The 19,307-nt window shown below is 34.2% G+C and overlaps 1 protein-coding gene across 4 annotated transcripts in view; it reads right to left on the bottom strand.

The window, feature by feature from the left end:
- Las (lipoyl synthase, mitochondrial) overlaps positions 1-19,307 on the bottom strand; it is a 101,941-nt gene that overhangs the window by 70,522 nt on the left and 12,112 nt on the right. For all 4 annotated transcript variants that reach the window (XR_013013702.1, XM_076454275.1, XM_076454261.1 and 1 more), the window contains exons 3-5: positions 16,441-16,534; positions 10,578-10,658; positions 1,238-1,394 (exon numbers count right to left, since the gene is read on the bottom strand). Coding sequence is in view for 3 of the 4 variants with exons in the window: in XM_076454275.1 (XP_076310390.1) it covers positions 1,238-1,394; positions 10,578-10,658; positions 16,441-16,534 (332 nt within the window). In the remaining variant the exon portion in view is untranslated. The remainder of the gene's footprint in view (positions 1-1,237; positions 1,395-10,577; positions 10,659-16,440; positions 16,535-19,307) is intronic.

The raw sequence follows: 19,307 nt of genomic DNA, 5'->3' as shown, positions 1-19,307 counted from the left end.
CAAAGCTTGATCCTGGATATAATTATGGTAAGACTGCTCAGTTAGCAACCACTGACCTGAAGCAACTCAACCGACAACCCCATCCGTGAAGCAAAGTGTGAAAATATGTAAATCCAGACAAAGAGAAGGAAGTGAAACACTCATGATGTATTAATCTTGTCCAACCACCAATGCAGATAAATAATCTACAATGGAAGGAGAAATAGCTAGATGAACATCCAAGGGATCCCACACAAGGTTCCTCTGATTCTAGAGAATCCATTAAAGAGATCTCATATGAGCATGACCCATGAGAATAAGTGCTGCCATAGAAGACCACATCCCCGAAAGAACAAGGACCTTCCAAGCAGTAACGGGGTTGAGAACTGTCAGCTCCACTGAATGGAGTCAAAGAGGAGAAGGTCAGGCATGTCTGAGATGAGAGGAAATGAATAGTGGAATATTAGGATAAATGTGAGGGTAAGATGAAGATTAAAAAATTGGGCATAGAATAAACAAACAGGATAATTAAAGTCTACCTCCCCCAAATGGACAAAACTGGTGAGATTTAAGGAACAGAAAATCAGCCTGATGGTAGGTTAAAGCAAGCTAATCCAAAACTCATAGAAGACAAGTCATGTTAGTGCCTTCATGCAACTGAAATATAAAATGTTCAGCATGGGCTCCAATATCAAAGGAAAGAAAAACATAATGTACCGAGAGAAAGACTTGTCATGGAACAAGGAAGGGAAAGAATTACAGGAAATCAGGAAGAGGGATAAAACAGAATACAAATGTGAATTCATGTCCAACAAAGCCGTATGAGGTCTAGTTGATCCTGCACTGTGGACTCAGGAAGACAAGGCAAATTCAGGTTGAGGAAAAGGCTGTCCTATATTTAGTCATCTAAAACAGGTTTGATATGTTCAGAAGGAAAATGAACAACATCAGTTATCATACTGTACACTCAATAACAGTAAAATGGTACCAGGATTAAGAAAAAAAAGAGAGCAAATCTAAACATCCATATACAAGCATTGTCAAATGAGAAGCAATAGTTAGTTAGAATAGCACAAAGGCAGTAACAAGTCAGGTGGGTTTGCAGCATTTGAAAAATATTTTGCAAATTGAGGTAAGTATTGAACAAGAATACCTATGTATCTGAGCAGAAGTAAAGTATGTTGTTGGAACATGAATGCATCACAAAGTTGTTAGAATGATCAGTAAGTAAATCTGACGACAAATTAATTTCTCTTACCATCTCTATCAACAGATGTTAATACCACATAGTCAAGATCTAATGCTACAATTGCCTTTGCAGTATTCTCAGGTTCCTTCTTATCAAGTGGAGGGAGATTTTTTGATGTCTTCACAGAGCAAAACCGACAACCACGGGTACATGTATCACCCATCAACTATGGTGACATGAAATAATATGAATTTAAAAAATACTATCAGAATTTTGAAACAAAATTAACAACATTATTTAAAAGTATGTTAATATTTAGCTTGGTAATGTGAGTACAGAAAGACAATGTTATACAATTTACATAATGTTACTCTTGCAGAAAAATATTCAATACAATATTCTAAAATGTAGAATGATAAACTTTCCAAAGAAAGCAGTAAAGGTAATAATATACATGAACTTTTGAATGTTATTACAAATACATTTTTCAATAAATAATAATCCTGGACAATGTAATAATTGTATTAACTGAATGTTATCAATTAATGAGGCTGTCAATACAACAATGAGCAAATATTGCTAACTGCCCTATAATCAGCTATGACTCTATGGGTCAATGAGTAAAAATTAATAACATCACTGTTTGATGAATTGCAAACAACACAAAATTAGATATATCAGACAAAATGTACAATAAATATATTTTGAAAAAGAAATATGATACATTCAGTACTTTAATACTTAAGAACTTTAATCTGAAAAATGAAAAAAAAAACTTGTTATGCTTCTTATACTTTATATCAAGACAAAACTTTCATTTAAAAGTTTTAACAATTTATTCTAAAGCAGCCTTACATTTCTCTTCTTCAGTATTTTTAACAGATACTTACCAAATACTGATTTCATTTGACATCAAGAAAGCATTTGAATTTAACCATTTATAAACTAACTTTGGAAGAAGAAAAGTGAGTAATGCATGACATGAATAAAAACTTAAACAGACTTAAAGGAGAAATTGAGTTTTTATTTTGTAAAGGTGGTCAATTAGAGGAATTCACAAAGTGATTACATTCAGATGATGGATTATTCTTCCTACTTTCAGCTTGTTTTTGTTAAATACTTTTCAACTACCCTTCATCTAATATGATAGGTGGCTTTAGATATAAAAATTTAGGAGTTAATTTTTAAATCCACATTGTTATATATATTTTATATATATTTGACAGAATATTATATTTGAAAATATATATTTGACAGAAATATATATTTCTTATGCTACATGTTTGATTCTGCCCGTGGTACACAAACAGTAATCAGAAAAAACCTGACTTTTGTCAAACCAACATATGGTCCGTATCAAAGTGGAAATCCCAAGTTTCATTTGACGTGTCTGAATTGAGATCATGACAACTCCTAGATCAGATAAAAAAATGTCTAAACAGTTATATATATATATATATCAAGTTTTTTTCAAAAGAAGGTCAAAGCAACAACATCAACTGATGGTGGGAAATCCACTTCCAAAAGAAAAGACAGCTCTGAAGAAACTGAAGCTTGCAGCAGTAATCAGACTGTTGGTGTGAAAAAATATATACCCGTGATTTTCACAGAATTGTTAAAGAAACTTAGTTTTCACAGTTTCCTTGGCTAGAACATGTTTCCCAACAAAATACATTTCATTGCAAATTATGCAGGGACAACAAGAAGATAAATATTTATGCTACCACTGGGAAAACTGCTACTAAGCCTAAAAAAGACAACTTGGTGAAGCATGCACAGTCAGAAGATCATTGCAGTGCAGTAGCATCACAAGTTTTAAGAAAGACATGTCAACTGCTGCTGTGAATGTATATGTGGGGTGTAAAGGTGGCATTCAGGCACAGATGGCCACATTACTTGTACAAGCAAAGGAAGCCATCCCAACTGTGAAGTTTCATTCCCTCCTTTCACGACAAGTATTCAATGTAAGAATATTCTTCATTCTAGTATTAATAAGATATTTTGTTTTCTACAGTATTTTCTTAAAACAAAAGGCAATTTGACAATTTTCTAAAAGTGAAACATTTTGAAAATATCTATAAAAATTAAGTAGCTAGTCAACTATTCCAAATATCTTTGTTTATTACTTTAATTGGTGATCTTATTTCAAAACACAAGTTCTTGTATATATTTTTAACAGGGAGTGGACTCTCTTAGGAAACTACAGACTCAGTCACAAAGTGGAACAGGGAGCTTCATATACACCCACAGCCAGTTTCTGGATGATATGTACAGTGCCCTAAATCATGTAGTTCAGGATGAAATGCAGGCAGACTTTCGAGCATCGCCTTTCCCATTTTTTGCTCTTGAAGCACATAAAGCAACTGATGCAGGAAACATCTCTATACTGATAATTTATACCAGGTATATTTTATCATTAGGTGAGGTTACAAGTCAATTCCTTGCTGTGCGTGAGCTGACCAACACTGGGGCTGATTCTATCTACAACACAATGCGCTCAGTCATGGCAGATCGAGGATTGTTTGATGTTGACTTGGTTGGACTTGCAACTTATGGTGCAAATATCATGGTGGGAATAAAAACAGGTGTTGCTACAAAATTTGAGGAGGAATGCTCCTGGATAATAACAAGTCATTGTTTGGCACACAGATTACAGTTGGCAGCTGAAAAGGCAGCAAACCAGGTGCCATACCTTGTGAAGAACATTTAAGTTTTAACCAGTCTGCAAAAAGTCTGAAATATTCTCCCAAGTTGTGTCGGGTTCTGGAAGAAAACAAAGCATTGTATGGAAAGTAAAGCAACAAAATCAAGCAAGTGTTCTTCACACGATGGCTCTCTTTAAATGATTCCATCCAAGCACTAGTCAACTGTATTGCAACTGTGATAAGCTGCCCGCAGATCGCAGCAATGGAACGTGGTACTCCAGGCCGAACCTTGCTACATGGTCTAGTCCAGCAAATGTCAGGTTACAGCTTTGTCATGATGACACATTTTTTGGGTGACAATGTTGGCATTCTTGGACTTTTGTCAAGATCTCTACAGAGAGCTGATTTATCTTATGATCAGGCTAAAGCAATTATTCATGTTAATTCAGTCACTGGTACACATCCCTGGTCTTTACACACAGACTGTACTGAAGGAACTCCCACAAGCTCCTGATGCCAGTGGTTACACTTCTTACAGAAGCCATGACATCAAAGATATTGATAAACAAAGTGAAAAGTACAGATCTGCTGCTGAGTCATTTGTTGAAAAGACCACATGTTGCATTCCCGGACACTAACATTATATCATTTTTTTCAATATTTAGCCCATGTCACAGCAGAGCAGTATCTGATGAGGATGATCTGAAGGAACTCATTCAGCACTTCTCTCCTTTCATCAATGAGGATGAGGCACTGACTGAATGGCTGCTATTAAGGAACATAATGGAACAGAATGCTAACAAAAAGAGAAACATGAAGAGCTTCCACAAGGAATACATCCACCAGACCCATCAAACTTTTCCAAATCTGTCTCAGCTTGCAGCAATTGGATTAATAATTCCAGTTACATCTGTTGACTGTGAGCAGGGAATTAGCAGGTACAACAGCATGAAAACAGATGCCAGGAGCAGTCTGTCTGTGACCAAAACAGAAATGTTACTGAACTTATCCATGGAGTCCAAACCTTTAGATCATTTTAACTTCGACTCTGCATTCAGATACTGGGTCACTCACAAAGACAGACGTGGGTACCATTCCCTGTTGAAGAAATGTGCTTCGGAACCTCAGGTGTCAACTTCTACCACATCTTCTGTTGAGAATGATTTGGCTGAAGAGCTGCCATTGGATTTATCTACTTACTAGTCATGCTACCGTATTCTAGTTTTAAGATATTTTTTTTTGTTTCTGTGTTATTTTGAGAAATGTAACTCTTTATTTTCCTCTTTATCATGTTTATTTTGGTATTTTGTTTTTTTGGTGGGGAAGATTGCTGGGGAATAAAAAAATAGTACAAAGCTTAATGTCTTGTAGATTTTCACATAATTACAACTATTTTTTACTGGATGAAATTGATGCATATTAAAGTCACACACCCCACAGTTTTGGCAACTCAAAATTGTGGCTAAACAACTGTCACTGTGGCTGAAAGAAAATTACTTTGTTTAGCCACAGTGGCTAAGAGAGTTATTTTTCTAGTGGAAGCCCAGCAATAGAATTACTGGTGATTATGAATTAACTAATACTAGATCTCTCAATGATAACACTATAGTCTTTATTTAAATGTTCTTTAATGGATTTCAGACAATAACTTACTTTAGCTTATAAATCCAGCAATAAATCTGTATTTTGTATGGTGTTTTGTCATTTAGAAATACTAAAAAACTTAGTTATAATACTGTTTGATTTACTTGAAAGTACAACAGAATATGATAGAACTGAAATGTCTTTATTTATAATACATGCTGTATTGGTTTTAAAATTATTTATTAATCACATTACCCAAACATTTTAATGTATTCAAATTAAACCTTAGTTCATGATGTAAAGCCAAATGTAGAACTTTTTTTTTTTTTAAGGATGTGTGAAATATCTACAACATAAATAATCTACAGTCATGTGAACAACTTATGAGACCCTATGAAAGCCTGTGTATTTTTGTGACATTTTTGGATATATAGATATGTAATCTTAATTTGAACAATACTGAGAGATTATAGGAATATAACTAAACAATTAACACTGAAGAAATGACTTTTCAAGATCTTCTGTAAATGTAATTCTACAAAAATGCATATTCTAACTGAGGAAAAGTTAGGACACCCCCACATTTATTCCCACTTAAAATGGCTCAAATCACACACAGATGTATCACACCAGGTGCTCATTATTAGAAGATCATTACTCAGCATTTTGAATGAGGCTTGTCCTATTTAAACCTCAGACATTTAGTTTGGTGTGCTCCTGACTGTTGAAGTGAGAGTGAGTACCATGGTGAGAGCAAATGAGCTGTCTGAGGCCTTCAGAAAGAAAATTGTAGCAGTGTATGAGTCTGGTAATGGATATAAAAAGATCTCAAAAGATTTTGAAATCAGCCATTTCACTGTTCAGAAAATAGTCAACAAGTGGAGGGCTTTCAAAACAACTGCCAACATATCCAGGTATGGTCGTCCAAGCAAGTTCACCCCAAGAGCAGACCACAAGATGCTAAAAGAGGTCTCCAAAAACCCTAACATATCATCACAGGACCTACAACAGGCTCTGGCTACTGTTGATGTGAAAGTGCATGCCTCTACAATCAGAAAGAGACTGCACAAGTTTAACTTGCATGGGAGGTGTGCAAGGAGGAAACCTTTGCTCTCTATGAGACACATCAAGTCCAGACTGAAGTTTGCCAGAGAGAATGTAGACAAAGACCAGGACTTCTGGAATAATGTTCTTTGGACAGATGAGTCCAAAATTGAATTATTTGGACACCAGGACAGAGAACATGTTTGGTGTAAACCAAATACAGTGGAGCGCCGTTAAGCCACGATATTTGGGGGGTCAACCTGTTTAACTGTGGCTTAAGTGGTCTGGGGCTTAAACCTTTGTGGAAAATTGAGGAAACTACTGGTACATCATCATCAATGGAGTGATTTCTATTGGGTTTGTGGCCAATATTTATACAATTCCACAAAAATATCGGATTATCGAATTAAAAATAATACTTTAATTATTGATCACTTTTTTCATGGATTTACCGCTGATTAACTTTAATGTATGGAGAGGTGTGATTCGATAACAATGGCAGCCTCCATAAAGCTGGCATAGAGAGTGGATAAGGTAGATTAACGGTCGATTTCTATTGTAATATATTTTATTTATTTCCCAAATTAAAGCAAATCCTTTTTAAATATCCCCTTGAAGTTATAAAGCCAGGATTAAATTCGTAAGCTGTGTTCTTAAATTCACACGAGTTCACACGTTCTTAAATTAGTGGTGACAAGACTTACTACAGCGGCTTAAGCGATTTCTCAGTTTACTGGTTCGTGGCTTAATGGCGCTCCACTGTACAGCATTCCAGGAAAAGAACCTCATACCAACTGTGAAGCATGGAGGTGGAAGTGTCATGGTTTGAAGCTGCTTTGCTACAGCAGGACCTGGACAGCTCACAACCATAGAATCCATCATGAATTCTACTGTGTATCAGAGGGTGCTTGAGGAACATGTGAGACCATCTGTATGAAAATTAAAGCTAAAGCAGAACTGGACCCTGCAACATGACAATGACCCAAAACATACCAGTAAATCCACCAAGGACTGGCTGAGAACAAAGAAATGGCAAGTCCTGGAATGGCCGAGTCAAAGTCCAGATCTCAATCCCATTGAGATGATGTGGGGTGACTTGAAACGGGCTGTACATGCAAGAAACCCCTCAAACATCTCACAGCTGAAAGAAATACCAACTGTGGCCAAAACAAAAATGTTACTGAACTTATCCATGGAGTCCAAACCTTTAGATCATTTTAACTTTGACTCTGCATTCAGATACTGAGTCACTTCTCATACTGAGGAGTGGGGTAAACTTTCTTCAGACCAATGTCAGAGACTGGTAGATGGCTACAAGAAGCATCTCACTGCAGTTATTTCAGCCAAAGGGAGTCACACTAGCTATTAGGGGGTAGGGTGTCCTAACTTTTTCCTCAGTTAGAATATGCATTTTTGTAGAATTACATTTACAGAAGATCTTGAAAAGTCTTTTCTTCAGTTTTTATTGTTTAGTTATATTCCTATAATCTCTCAGTACTGTTCAAATTGAGATTAAATATCTATATATCCAAAAATGTTACAAAAATACACAGGCTTTCATAGGGTGTCCTAATTTTTTCACATGACTGTGAAAAATAACTTTTTCTTACTCAGAGCATGTTCATTGTTGCTATTACTGAATTTCTTTGAGTAAGTAATTTACCTAGTTCATAAACAGAATTTCTTTTAAATTTTCCCTTTTACTTTATTTATGTAAAACTTTAAAGTGTGAAGTAATAATTTGCATTGTTGGTATATTTCCAATTAATTTTTGAATATTCAAGGAATTTTAGACCTTTACTAATTAACAGCTGTATATCTTTATCAGTGATTACACCAAAATTACCAGTGAGTACATGATTAATGGATGAATAAATGTAAATGGATAAATTACATTCATATTTACAGGACAAAATGTTTTGTAGTAGCACTTAAAAACAAATTTAATGATAAATTATTAATTTCTACACCTATTTAATTTTGATAATTAATTTAATAAATGCAAGTATAGAGATGAAATAAACACTCCCCAAATCTGTTAACTTTTGTATTATCTATGAACTGTTAAGCTTTACCAAAATAACTTTGTAAGTAAGTCAATCAACTTACCTCCTGAAGTTAGCATTCCAGACCCCAAATGATAGTGTTTTACTTTTTTATGTATCTTTTCATTTACTTTTTCTTTACTTTGGAGAACAGTCACCTTCCCAGAACTGTCTGCTGGCAGTGAAGGTACAATATAAATGTGAGACATTAGGGGCTTGAGCACTCACATATCATTCTCCTAATTTCTATTATTTTAATTTCTATTGCTGTTCCTTTACTTTATTCCATTACTTTATTTCTTTATATGAGACTGATGAACAGAGGCCAAGACTGATAGACAGTATCCCCATTGCAATGTGGGTCCTATTTCTTCAGTCATCTCCAAAACCTCGAGTATATTTTATATCCCATATTATAGCCTGTACCTTGAGGATCTTTTCAATTGGTGCAGCATTTTTCATTTGGCTCTTTGAACCAAATAGTAGGATTCACTATCACTCTTATTATATATACCTACAGCAAAGTGTATTCTGCTGCATCATATTTTGAACCTTGTAAGCTATGCTCTGTACCCTGACACACCACTAGGGTATGCCTGAAAACATAAACTTACCTAAATACTGTTAATAGTTGAAGTTGTTCCTCCCTTGACAGATCTCAACATTATTTTAAAAACCAAAGAAATATACTTATTCTAACGGTTATTTTGTAATATAAATTATGTATACTTGTAGTTTAATAGTAGATATTATGTACGTCAAAAAAGAAAAAGAAAGACTGCAATACTTTATGGCATAGTTAGGTGTCAAACTATTAAAAATCCATATGTATGAACAAGTGTGCACGTTACCCACTAACAAAATAAAACACATAATTACAGCTGAAATTTAAGATATCAAAACCTCCATAAATATTATGTAAGATATATATATATGTATATTTATATATATTTGATTCTCCACTGGCTTACAGGGTTGATGATGTTCTTTTAGGGACACCATAAAGGCAGAGTCAAAATCAGTAAACTATATCTTAGCAGATATTCTAGCCTACCAATTTTCTTGTTACAGTACATACACATAAAGGGAGCAAACTACCATAATATAGCATAATTTTTTTTCGTTCTTGGCCATCACTGATTAAACCAAACTTATAACTTACATAGTAGTATATTTATTCTTATGCAGGATTACATAAGATTATGTTTAGTGTTCCTAGTCTTCCTAAAAACAATGAAATAGATTATGTATAGCTAAACTATTTTTCCCACAGCACAGAACCACATAAAATTAGATTTAACATATTTATAAAAGTCAGAAACAACAGATACATGGATTAAACTCTCCAATGTACACAGTGCAAAGGACTTAGTTTCATACATCTCCATCCTTCTTTATAAACAGAAGAGTATACATTTAAGTATACATGTGAACATTTCAGTTTTTCGTAGTAAACATGAAGTATTGTGTATAAATTCCACTTCAAAGAAACCTTTCATTCACAGCATTCACTAAAAACAAGAAATTTAAATGAAACTGAGAACATTTATCAAATGGTGGTCATTATATAAATTTATCATGCTCGTTTAATTGAGTAGTATTTTTTAGAAGCATAATCAATGCTATATAATAAACCTTTTGGAGCTACATGAAGCACAACATTACTTGGTAATCTTTGATGGAGTTTTCTAGAGTTATAAATAATACACAAAATGAAAATAAGCATCAATAGTTCACGCACAAAATATTTGAAAAAACATTTAACATGGTGATGCAGAATTATTAGGCCAGCTTTTAATGATACTAGTTGCACAAGCATTAGTTCTATCTGTATGTGTAATCTAGATTACTTGACTAAATGAAAAGCACTAATTTTTACTAAATAATTTAAGTAATTTTTTAAACTACTTTAATACACATTACTATGTAACAAACACTAGTACTTCAATCCTGAAAGCAAAACCACACAAAAGCAAAAACAATTATGAAATGATTTAATAATGAAAACATTATTTCAAAAAAGGCTGTTTTTTATTAAATCAAACCCATTCTTCACAATTACTTGAAAGCAATTAATTACAGTACACTTGCCATAATAGTTGCTGTAGCAATACCTTGATCACCTCCACCCCAACACTCCCCAATGTTGGGACAACGTGCTTCCTCACACACCTGGAAGAAAATATCTGATGATCTACACTAATAAGATACACATAAGATATCAAAACTTAAAATATGAAAAAGGAATGCATTTGTCCCAGACAGTTATTGCAAAGACATTAAAACAAGACTCATTTCCAACATAAAATCTTTGAAAACTATATTTGGAAAATATCTTTGTTTAAATCAGCATTTAATTTTTAAAAAACCACTGTAATGATAACATGTATCAACATGTATGCTTTAACTATTAATAAGCTTTATTGAGCCTCTTACACTCTAATAAAATTAATTTCATAGAACTATTTTGTCTCGTTCAACCTATTCCTTTAGCAAGTATCAAAATTTTATATTGTAGTTTTCTTTAACTCTAATTCTCTTTAATGTAGTTTATCATATGATGTGGCTCTTGTGTTTCATTGACAACTTTACTACAAGTTAGTAGTTCATCTCCCTTCTCCAAATGTTTAGCTGACCATAAAGTAACTTCTTCCCTTCAATTCTTGTCTTTACAGAATCTCATCTGCAACTAGCTTTGCCACTCTAGAAAAGTTTGCTAGCAGAAGTAATAATTTATCTATATTGAAAATACATTTCTGATAGGTACTTACCTCCTAACATAATAGCTATTCTCATTCACTGCTGCTCTCTATATGCATGTTTTTTGCATGCCACAAGCCTTGCCCTCCCATGTACCCTACAATTATTTTGGTGCAGTTGCATCTTGATTGCAAATAAATATGAAACAGCTTTCATCAACAACAGTTAGACATACTCTTCTGATTCATGTGACTCCCTCTATTCAATTCTACCAAACTATCATTTTGAGTTCAGGCAGAAAAGTAAGCACCAGTTTTCAGTGGGGAGGACACGTAGGAAGTGTGAACAGAGGTAAGTAACTACTGAAAATATGTTTTCAGTACAGGAAAATTATAACTTCTGATACAGTATGTTGCCTCTGTTTACATATAACTAGAATCCCACATTAAAGAGGTGGAAGAATTGGTGCAAAGGATAAAAAGAAGTGTCCTGCAAATATGTTCAAAGAATAACTTATACTGATGATTCTATTACCAGAGAATCGTATATGGGAGACTGCATTATGTCTGTAAAAATATACTCTTCACTTAGTGTGAAAAGAGGTGTTGGGCACACTGGTGGAAAAAATGGAGAAGCACTACCAAAAGAGAAGAAGAAAATAGATGGACTGAAATCCAAACTACATGATATTATAACTTCAATCCCAGCGAAGAGGGCCTGTGGATGAATCCTCTACAGATGATAATGTGGGAGAAAGCAAAACTGGGTATGATCCAACATGTAAAACCTAGGACACAATGGACCATATGCTGCAGGTCAACTCCAGTCCAAAATCAAGTGGTATCAGGAATATAACCTCTGATTTATGGTAGGAGTAGGGTCCACACCCTCTTCAAGTCAAATTCAGTAGAATGGAATTATATGCTTTGCAAACTGATCTACAAAATGGATAAATGTACACCATCCATGACTAACCATACACCCAAGAATCTGACATCAAAATGATGGCATTAAGAGAAGTGTCCTTGGGGAGGTCATATCACATTAAAACTCAATTAACAGTCACTGTGCAACATCAACCTCAGGCCATGAAAACTTCTTAAGTTGGAGACCACAAGGAGAACCATTGTCTCCTTCAACTTTACCCTCTTGTTTTGGGTGATCATGAGACAAACTGAATGAGGAATAGTAAGAACACAAGCAACATGTGTGAGGAATTATGTGGACTGGTCTTGCTCTAAATCCAAAACCAGTCACCAGGAACCAACATCCATGTAATGGCAGGTTAGAGATCCCAATCAAAGGGATAAACTGCAACCGAGTTAGAGCAGGAAAGGTAAAAACTTTATGGTACTTGAAAAAATGAAAAGTGTGGAATAAGGCAGGGAGAGAGAAAAACCCTGATTAAACACCAAGTAAGAAACTCCGTAAGATGAGGAACATAGGATTAAGCAGTAGATGAGTGTGATGGTTAGTTTCCCATGTGAAATGAACTAACAGCAGCCAGTTGTTCATGTAATGATATAAGTGCAACCCCTGACAATGTAAATGTCAGGAAAAAGTCTTGACCAGCTGAGAAGAGACATTAGCAAGCCCAAAGGGTAGGGTGCAAGTTATTATAAACTGCTGTGTGATAAACCAACTGAAGATAGAGCCTCAACAGACAAGATATTCAAATGTGCAGGTAAGCATTTGTGATGTCTACTGTGGTGATCTAAAAACCCAGGGAAAAAGCCCATCTGAGGGTGAGAAAAACTTTATGGTAAATGGGGGTAGAGCCCAAAATTAATTGTAGTGGGTCAAATTGATCACAGGTCACAAGTCACTGGATTTCTTGGGTACCTCAAATAGTCTGGAATAAAAACCTGGAGAAGGATGAGAGACAGGTTTCACAGAATTCTGTGAGAGAAGATTTTGTACTGCTTCAGATGAAGGTAATCAGGGAAAAGCTATCCCTTCCAAAACCTTCAGGGTCTTGATGGATTACCTACGAAAGGAGGCGGATGGTAGACAAGTACTGTAGGAGAGTTGATATGGTAAGATAAAGGCAGGAAAGATGGGTGTTGTATAAACAAACAGGATTATCAGGATTTGAATATCAACTGTAACTGTTGAGAATCAAGAAATGGACATTGAGCTTAATAGTAAGCTAAATCAAATTGATCCAAAGCCTGTGGAGGGCGATGCATGCTAGTACCATAAATCATCTGAGAAGCAAAGTGTTCTACATGAAACTTAATACTCAAGGAAGATAAAAAAAGAAGAAAGGAATAAAATAGAAAATACCTGAGAAATCATGTCTAAAAAAGCTGTATTAGGCCTAGCTGACTCTGCAGTAGGGGCATGGGAAGACACAACAAAATCGAACATGAAAACAAAAGACTGTTCATCCAAACAGGTTACGTATGTTAAGGAGGAATGGGAGCAACATCAGGAGAAGCAGGATGACACAAATAATGATCAGTCTCATGAATGATGAGAGCTGATAAGTTCTTAGATGAGTCACCCTTACTGGTAGCCTGTACAAGTGTGCTCAAAGAAGGCATTATCTCTGAAGTGGTAACTTGTACTTTGGATTTCATTAAGCAAAAATGAATAATAATAAAAAATTCTGTGAACAAATTGAAAATATGGATATATACATTATTAGAAAATTTGTTAACTTTAAAAAACAGGAAAAAAATCCATTCATAATTAACATTTAAAAAAAAGTACAAAGTTGAATGAAACACAAGATTGAAAAGAATAACAACAACAAAAATCTTGACACAAGTACTGACCAAAGGAGAAGTGACAGTTCAGTGGACTCAAATAGAGGGAGTTCATATGCATCAAGAGAGTGTATTGCATTCATATCGGTGAAAGGTTGTTGCACGATGATTTATGTGTGAGACACTGTTAAATGATGATTATAATATATGTGGGAACTCAAAGGTTGTGTCATGTAAAAAACCATTTTGCATGTAGAGAAAAGCATTGAACAAGAATAGCTATTTAAATGAGTGAATATAATATACCTTATTTAAAATGCCAATTCCTCAAAACAAAACCTTATTAAACATAAATACATAAGAGTTTGAGCAAAAATTAATACAAACAGATCAGAAAAAGCACAAAAACCATGATATGTTGATGTCACAGCACTAAACTTTGCTCCTTCCTATCTACTCTGTGGTAATTTCAGACACAGATACAGTAAAAATGAAAGAAGAGAAAACTAAATGCATAGCTTCACATAATACAAGTGACCCTGAGGTTATCTTGACCACAGAAAGACAAAAGGTGTTACTCCAGGTGAATGACACAGAATGTTAGGTAGCTATTAGCTATAAGTCTATACTTTTTTACAAATTAGGAACTCAAATAACTGATATTGACAAGCTAGAATATAAAATAAGAACCTCATATCTTTCTATATTACTAAGATATGACTTCAGTACTGAATCAAACACAGAAGCCCCTTTCAATTCTTTTCATTTCATTTTTTGAATCACACCCTCATATGCTCTTACTATAGTATGTTATGTGAATAATCAATCAACAGCTTAGAAATATTCTAAGAAAATATACAGTTCAGTAGAATCAAATAGAGGGAGTTCATATGCATCAAGAGAGTGTATTGCATTCATATCGGTGAAAGGTTGTTGCACAATGATTTATGTGTGAGACACTGTTAAATGATGATTATAATATATGTGGGAACTCAAAGGTTGTGGCATGTAAAAAACCATTTTGCATGTAGAGAAAAGCATTGAACAAGAATAGCTATTCACAGATTTTAATCTGTGAGAAGGCTATCACATTCTTTTGAACCAAGATTTCAAGAAGGTAAGTTGTGTTTTCAGTCTGCTCAAAGTGTCATATTTTTTAAAATCTAAATACTGAATAACTTTTATATGTGTAGTGCATATAAAACACAGCCAAGAAAGGGAAGACTAAAGGTCAGTTTTATGTTATTGGGTAAATAACATAAGTGCATATGCACCACATGAATGAAAGTTATTTAATGTTAGCTAGGTATGACTCACTAAACTTAATAAATTATAGTGGAATTCTATGGTATCAGTATAGTTATTTGCAATTTTTTTGGTTATTCAACTGTATATACAAAACCTAAAAAAAACTTTTGTTTGATATCTTACACTTGCAAAAGTTTAAAAGGCTTAGTAATCTATGTCCAACAGCAAATGAGTTCATAGATCACAGAGAGAAAATGTTTTGCTTTACTTCTTGATTTATTGTTCTGTATTTTAAGAAAAGTTTAACAATTTATTTCTAAATTGTAACAATCCATATACATAAATAATAATACAAATGTGACTGTATATTACAAAATACTAGCCCACTAAAACACAGCCAAGAAAGGAACACTAAAGGTCAGTTTTATGTTATTGGGAAGGTAACATGAGTGCACATGCACCACATGAATGAAAGTTATGTAATATTAGCTAGGCATGACTAGAAAATCAATATAATAAAATATAATAAACATATAGTTTTATGAAACTCAGTTACACAGACTAAACATTTGTGTTTTTGTGTTATAATATGTAGTCACTTTAGCACAAAAAGCATAATTTATATTTATTTCCTAATTTTGTGTATGATGATGATGAGGTTGGCTAAGTGATGGGACATAGAATATGGAAAATAACATAAAATATAACATTTGAAATGTATTCAAGAGCTTTTAGAGATTACACAAATAATGTTTGAGATTTTTGGGATGAAGCATAGTTTTTTAATCATAACATGAAATCACTTTGCACTCAGACCAGTAATGAAATAGACTAGATATTTTCACAAACAAACTTTTAGTAAAAATATTTCATTAAAAATCTGATTTTTGTGTACAAACTACAGGTAATCTTTACTAAAAGTCTACCAAATTTTGTGAAGATACACATGCTGTATCATAAGTTATAGAAAAAATACTTAACATACAGAAATGTGTAGACAAAGTCATGCATATTATACTGAACCTGTCTCAAAAGGATTAATACAAGGAGGTGGGGAACACATGGTATGCTCATATGTATCACTACTATATATTACAAAATTATAACCTAATTAGATGGAAAGAAGCATCTCAGTACAGGGAAACCTAAGTAAAGTAAACATCAAAGATAAAACAGCAAATATACATTTTAGCAGCAGCAATTACTAACTGATATCAATATTTATCTAATTTTCACATGGTCTTAAATAAACATACTTTTCGTGTTGGTTTAAAATCAACAAAATGAAGACTTACAGTGTTGAGCCCAAGATTTCTCAAAGTTAACTTTAAGTTATCATAATTTCTACCAACTGGTATCTTTCTTTTTAGCCAAGGAGGTAGTTTCAACCTGAAAACACAAAAATCGTAATTAATTTTGATTTCAAACATCATAAAGTTTGAAAAAAAATGCCTCAAAGATTAGTTTTTAAAAATTGTTAACAAAAATGAAATATGAAATTTCAAATTGATAATGTTTGTTGCAATTGTTAAGAAAATGAATGTAAACTTTCATTTTTGAATTATAATTGCAACAGGCAATTACATACACTCACCCAAAGCTATCTAAACCTTGATTTGCATTCTAAGAACTGCTATACATTTTGTACAGCACATCAGTTTTTTATACCTATTCATTTGCTACGTCACTGCAGCTACACGTGCTGAGTATGTGCCTACCCTCCAATCATACTGAGCCACCTGTAACAGCAGAGATAACTCCCTATACTACTGCAGCACAATCCTAAATTTTGTGAATTGGCATATACAAGACAGAAACACTAGCAAATCAATGGATAGGAAGAGTGAGAGGTGGAATAGAGGAAATAAGTGTCTTTCATAAATGCATTTTCAGTGATAGAAAATGTTAGCTTACAAAACAATACTACATTCCCTTACCCAAAGCTAGAATCCCACATTTTAGAGGTGGAAGGGGCAATGAAGGTGTAAAAGCAACCAAACAAGTAGAAATAACAGTTGTGCCACAATTAAAATTGGCACACCTATGGGGTATAGCAATATTTCTGTTATAGGTATGTTCTTTGCCCAGTAAAGAAGATAGGAAGACACATAGGGTGGAATTGAATAGAATACATAGCTGAAGCTAAAGTATTGTAAATGTATATGAACAGGCCAAGTGTAGGCTGCCCAGGCAGAAAATATCCAGGAGAAACACCTTGGATAATATGAAGTATATCATATGTGGCCCATCCAGACAGAAAATACCCAGTGGAAGCACCTTGCATAATATTGCGGGTTTCATGTCATGAACAAAAGGTATTGAGAAATTGACATGCCCAGTCCATCTGGATAAAAACCTCCAGTGAAAATGTCTGTGTTAGTATTGAATATGACAATTGTGGTCCATCTGGGCAGAAAACAACCAGTGGAGCCCTTGCATAAAAAAAAACACAAAAAAAAACAACAGTATGAACAAGTGCAATCAGCCTAGTCAAGAACATCTGGGAGAGGTGCCTTTTGGTTATTGAGAATAGCAAATGTAGTTTATCTAGGCAGTTAACATCCAGTGGAAGCTCCTTGTATTAATAGCATATGTCAAGATCAAAAAGTGCAGTCAACCTTGGGAAAAAAACATCTTGCACTGTGTATATTAAGGTAGTGCACAATACAAAGAATAATGATGATAGCCCTCCTCTCACAGAGTGGGTACACATTAATAGAAACTTTTGATTAATGTACAAATCACACTAAAAAGGAAACCTTCATGGTCCACCACTAAAGTAACTGTTAACCCAAAGTGGCAAGGACCCCTAGGCTCCACTAGAAATAAGAGAGAGGAATATGTACTAAGAGGTCTGGAGGAACAATACACCAGAAACAGCACAATGGGTGTCTGGATTTCCATATTTCAAAAAGCAAAAAGACCCTACTTGTAAGATTCATGGGTCAGCAGGAATGGGCAAAAACTGCCATCTACTTCACTAATGAAGTCCATGAATGATGGTATAGAGCATATATATATATACTGATTTTTAAAAATCACATAGAGATACAGATACATTACTGGAGAGGTGGCCAGGGGTCTTACAGAAACATCCCATCTAAACACTGAATATTAGAAAAACATGGAAAGTAGAAAAATCATGTATAGCTGACTAGGTAAGACCAGCCACTAGGCATAATGCTGAAATACAAACAAAGTACCTGAAAAAAAGAGAAAAAATGCAAATAATATAATATACCCTCTTATCCTAGTCAAAGGCAAACAGACATGTAGAGAATCACCACAGATAGAAGATGATACCAGACCAAAGAAGACACAGCTAGGCCATGCAAATAATAAGAGATTAAACAAATGATAATCTTTCACCAACAAGTCAGAATGAACTAGTCATACAAGTTGCCAAATCCAGCCGGTAGGGGTAGTATAAAAAAGATAATTGGAAACAGGGGAATTCCACAGAATAACGAGGCAAAAACAGAAACCACTGAAGGAATCAGTATAAGACATAACAACAAAGGGAATTTATTGCACAAAGATAACGATCTGGACCTGACTGAGAATATAAATGGGAAATGGAAGGCAAGGACATAGGAGAAAATGAAAAACAACTTTCAGGAGCAGCAGATGTTTTAAAAAGAAAAGAGCAATCAGGACAAAGGAGAATATAAAAAGAATGGTAAAGTGTGTAGGCAGAATTAATAGCATAAATATCAGAATGATGACTACAACAAGCTGGGATGAGAAGGAAATAGTTCTTACAAGAAAAATGATACAAAAAACACATAGCAATAGGTTCAAAGGAAGAATAAAGCAGGGTATGCAGAACTACATCAATGTCCCAATGTGGATGCAAAAAGGGATGAGATAGACAAAGAAAACCACAAATGAATGAAAAAGGAAGGAAATAATATAGGACAAAAATAATTAAGAAAACAGAAGAAAGAGAAGGCACTGGGCAGGACATCCAGGTAATTAGAAACAGTGGAGAGTCCCCTGATCAAATTACAGGAAAAGGTCTTGAACAGATAATTAACAGAAAGACAGAGAAGATAGAAGTCATGATCAATGTACCATTGTTTGAAGGGAGACCAGCATCTCTAATACAAAGAGAAAGGTTGAATGGTATAAGTAATCTAAAACACTAAATAAGGGGCAAGAC

Source organism: Tachypleus tridentatus, chromosome 1, assembly GCF_004210375.1.
Source record: "Tachypleus tridentatus isolate NWPU-2018 chromosome 1, ASM421037v1, whole genome shotgun sequence".
In the NCBI taxonomy this organism is placed as follows: Eukaryota; Metazoa; Arthropoda; class Merostomata; order Xiphosura; family Limulidae; genus Tachypleus; species Tachypleus tridentatus.
Note: the sequence above shows the minus strand (reverse complement) of the source record. Positions and strands in the feature narration are given on the sequence as shown.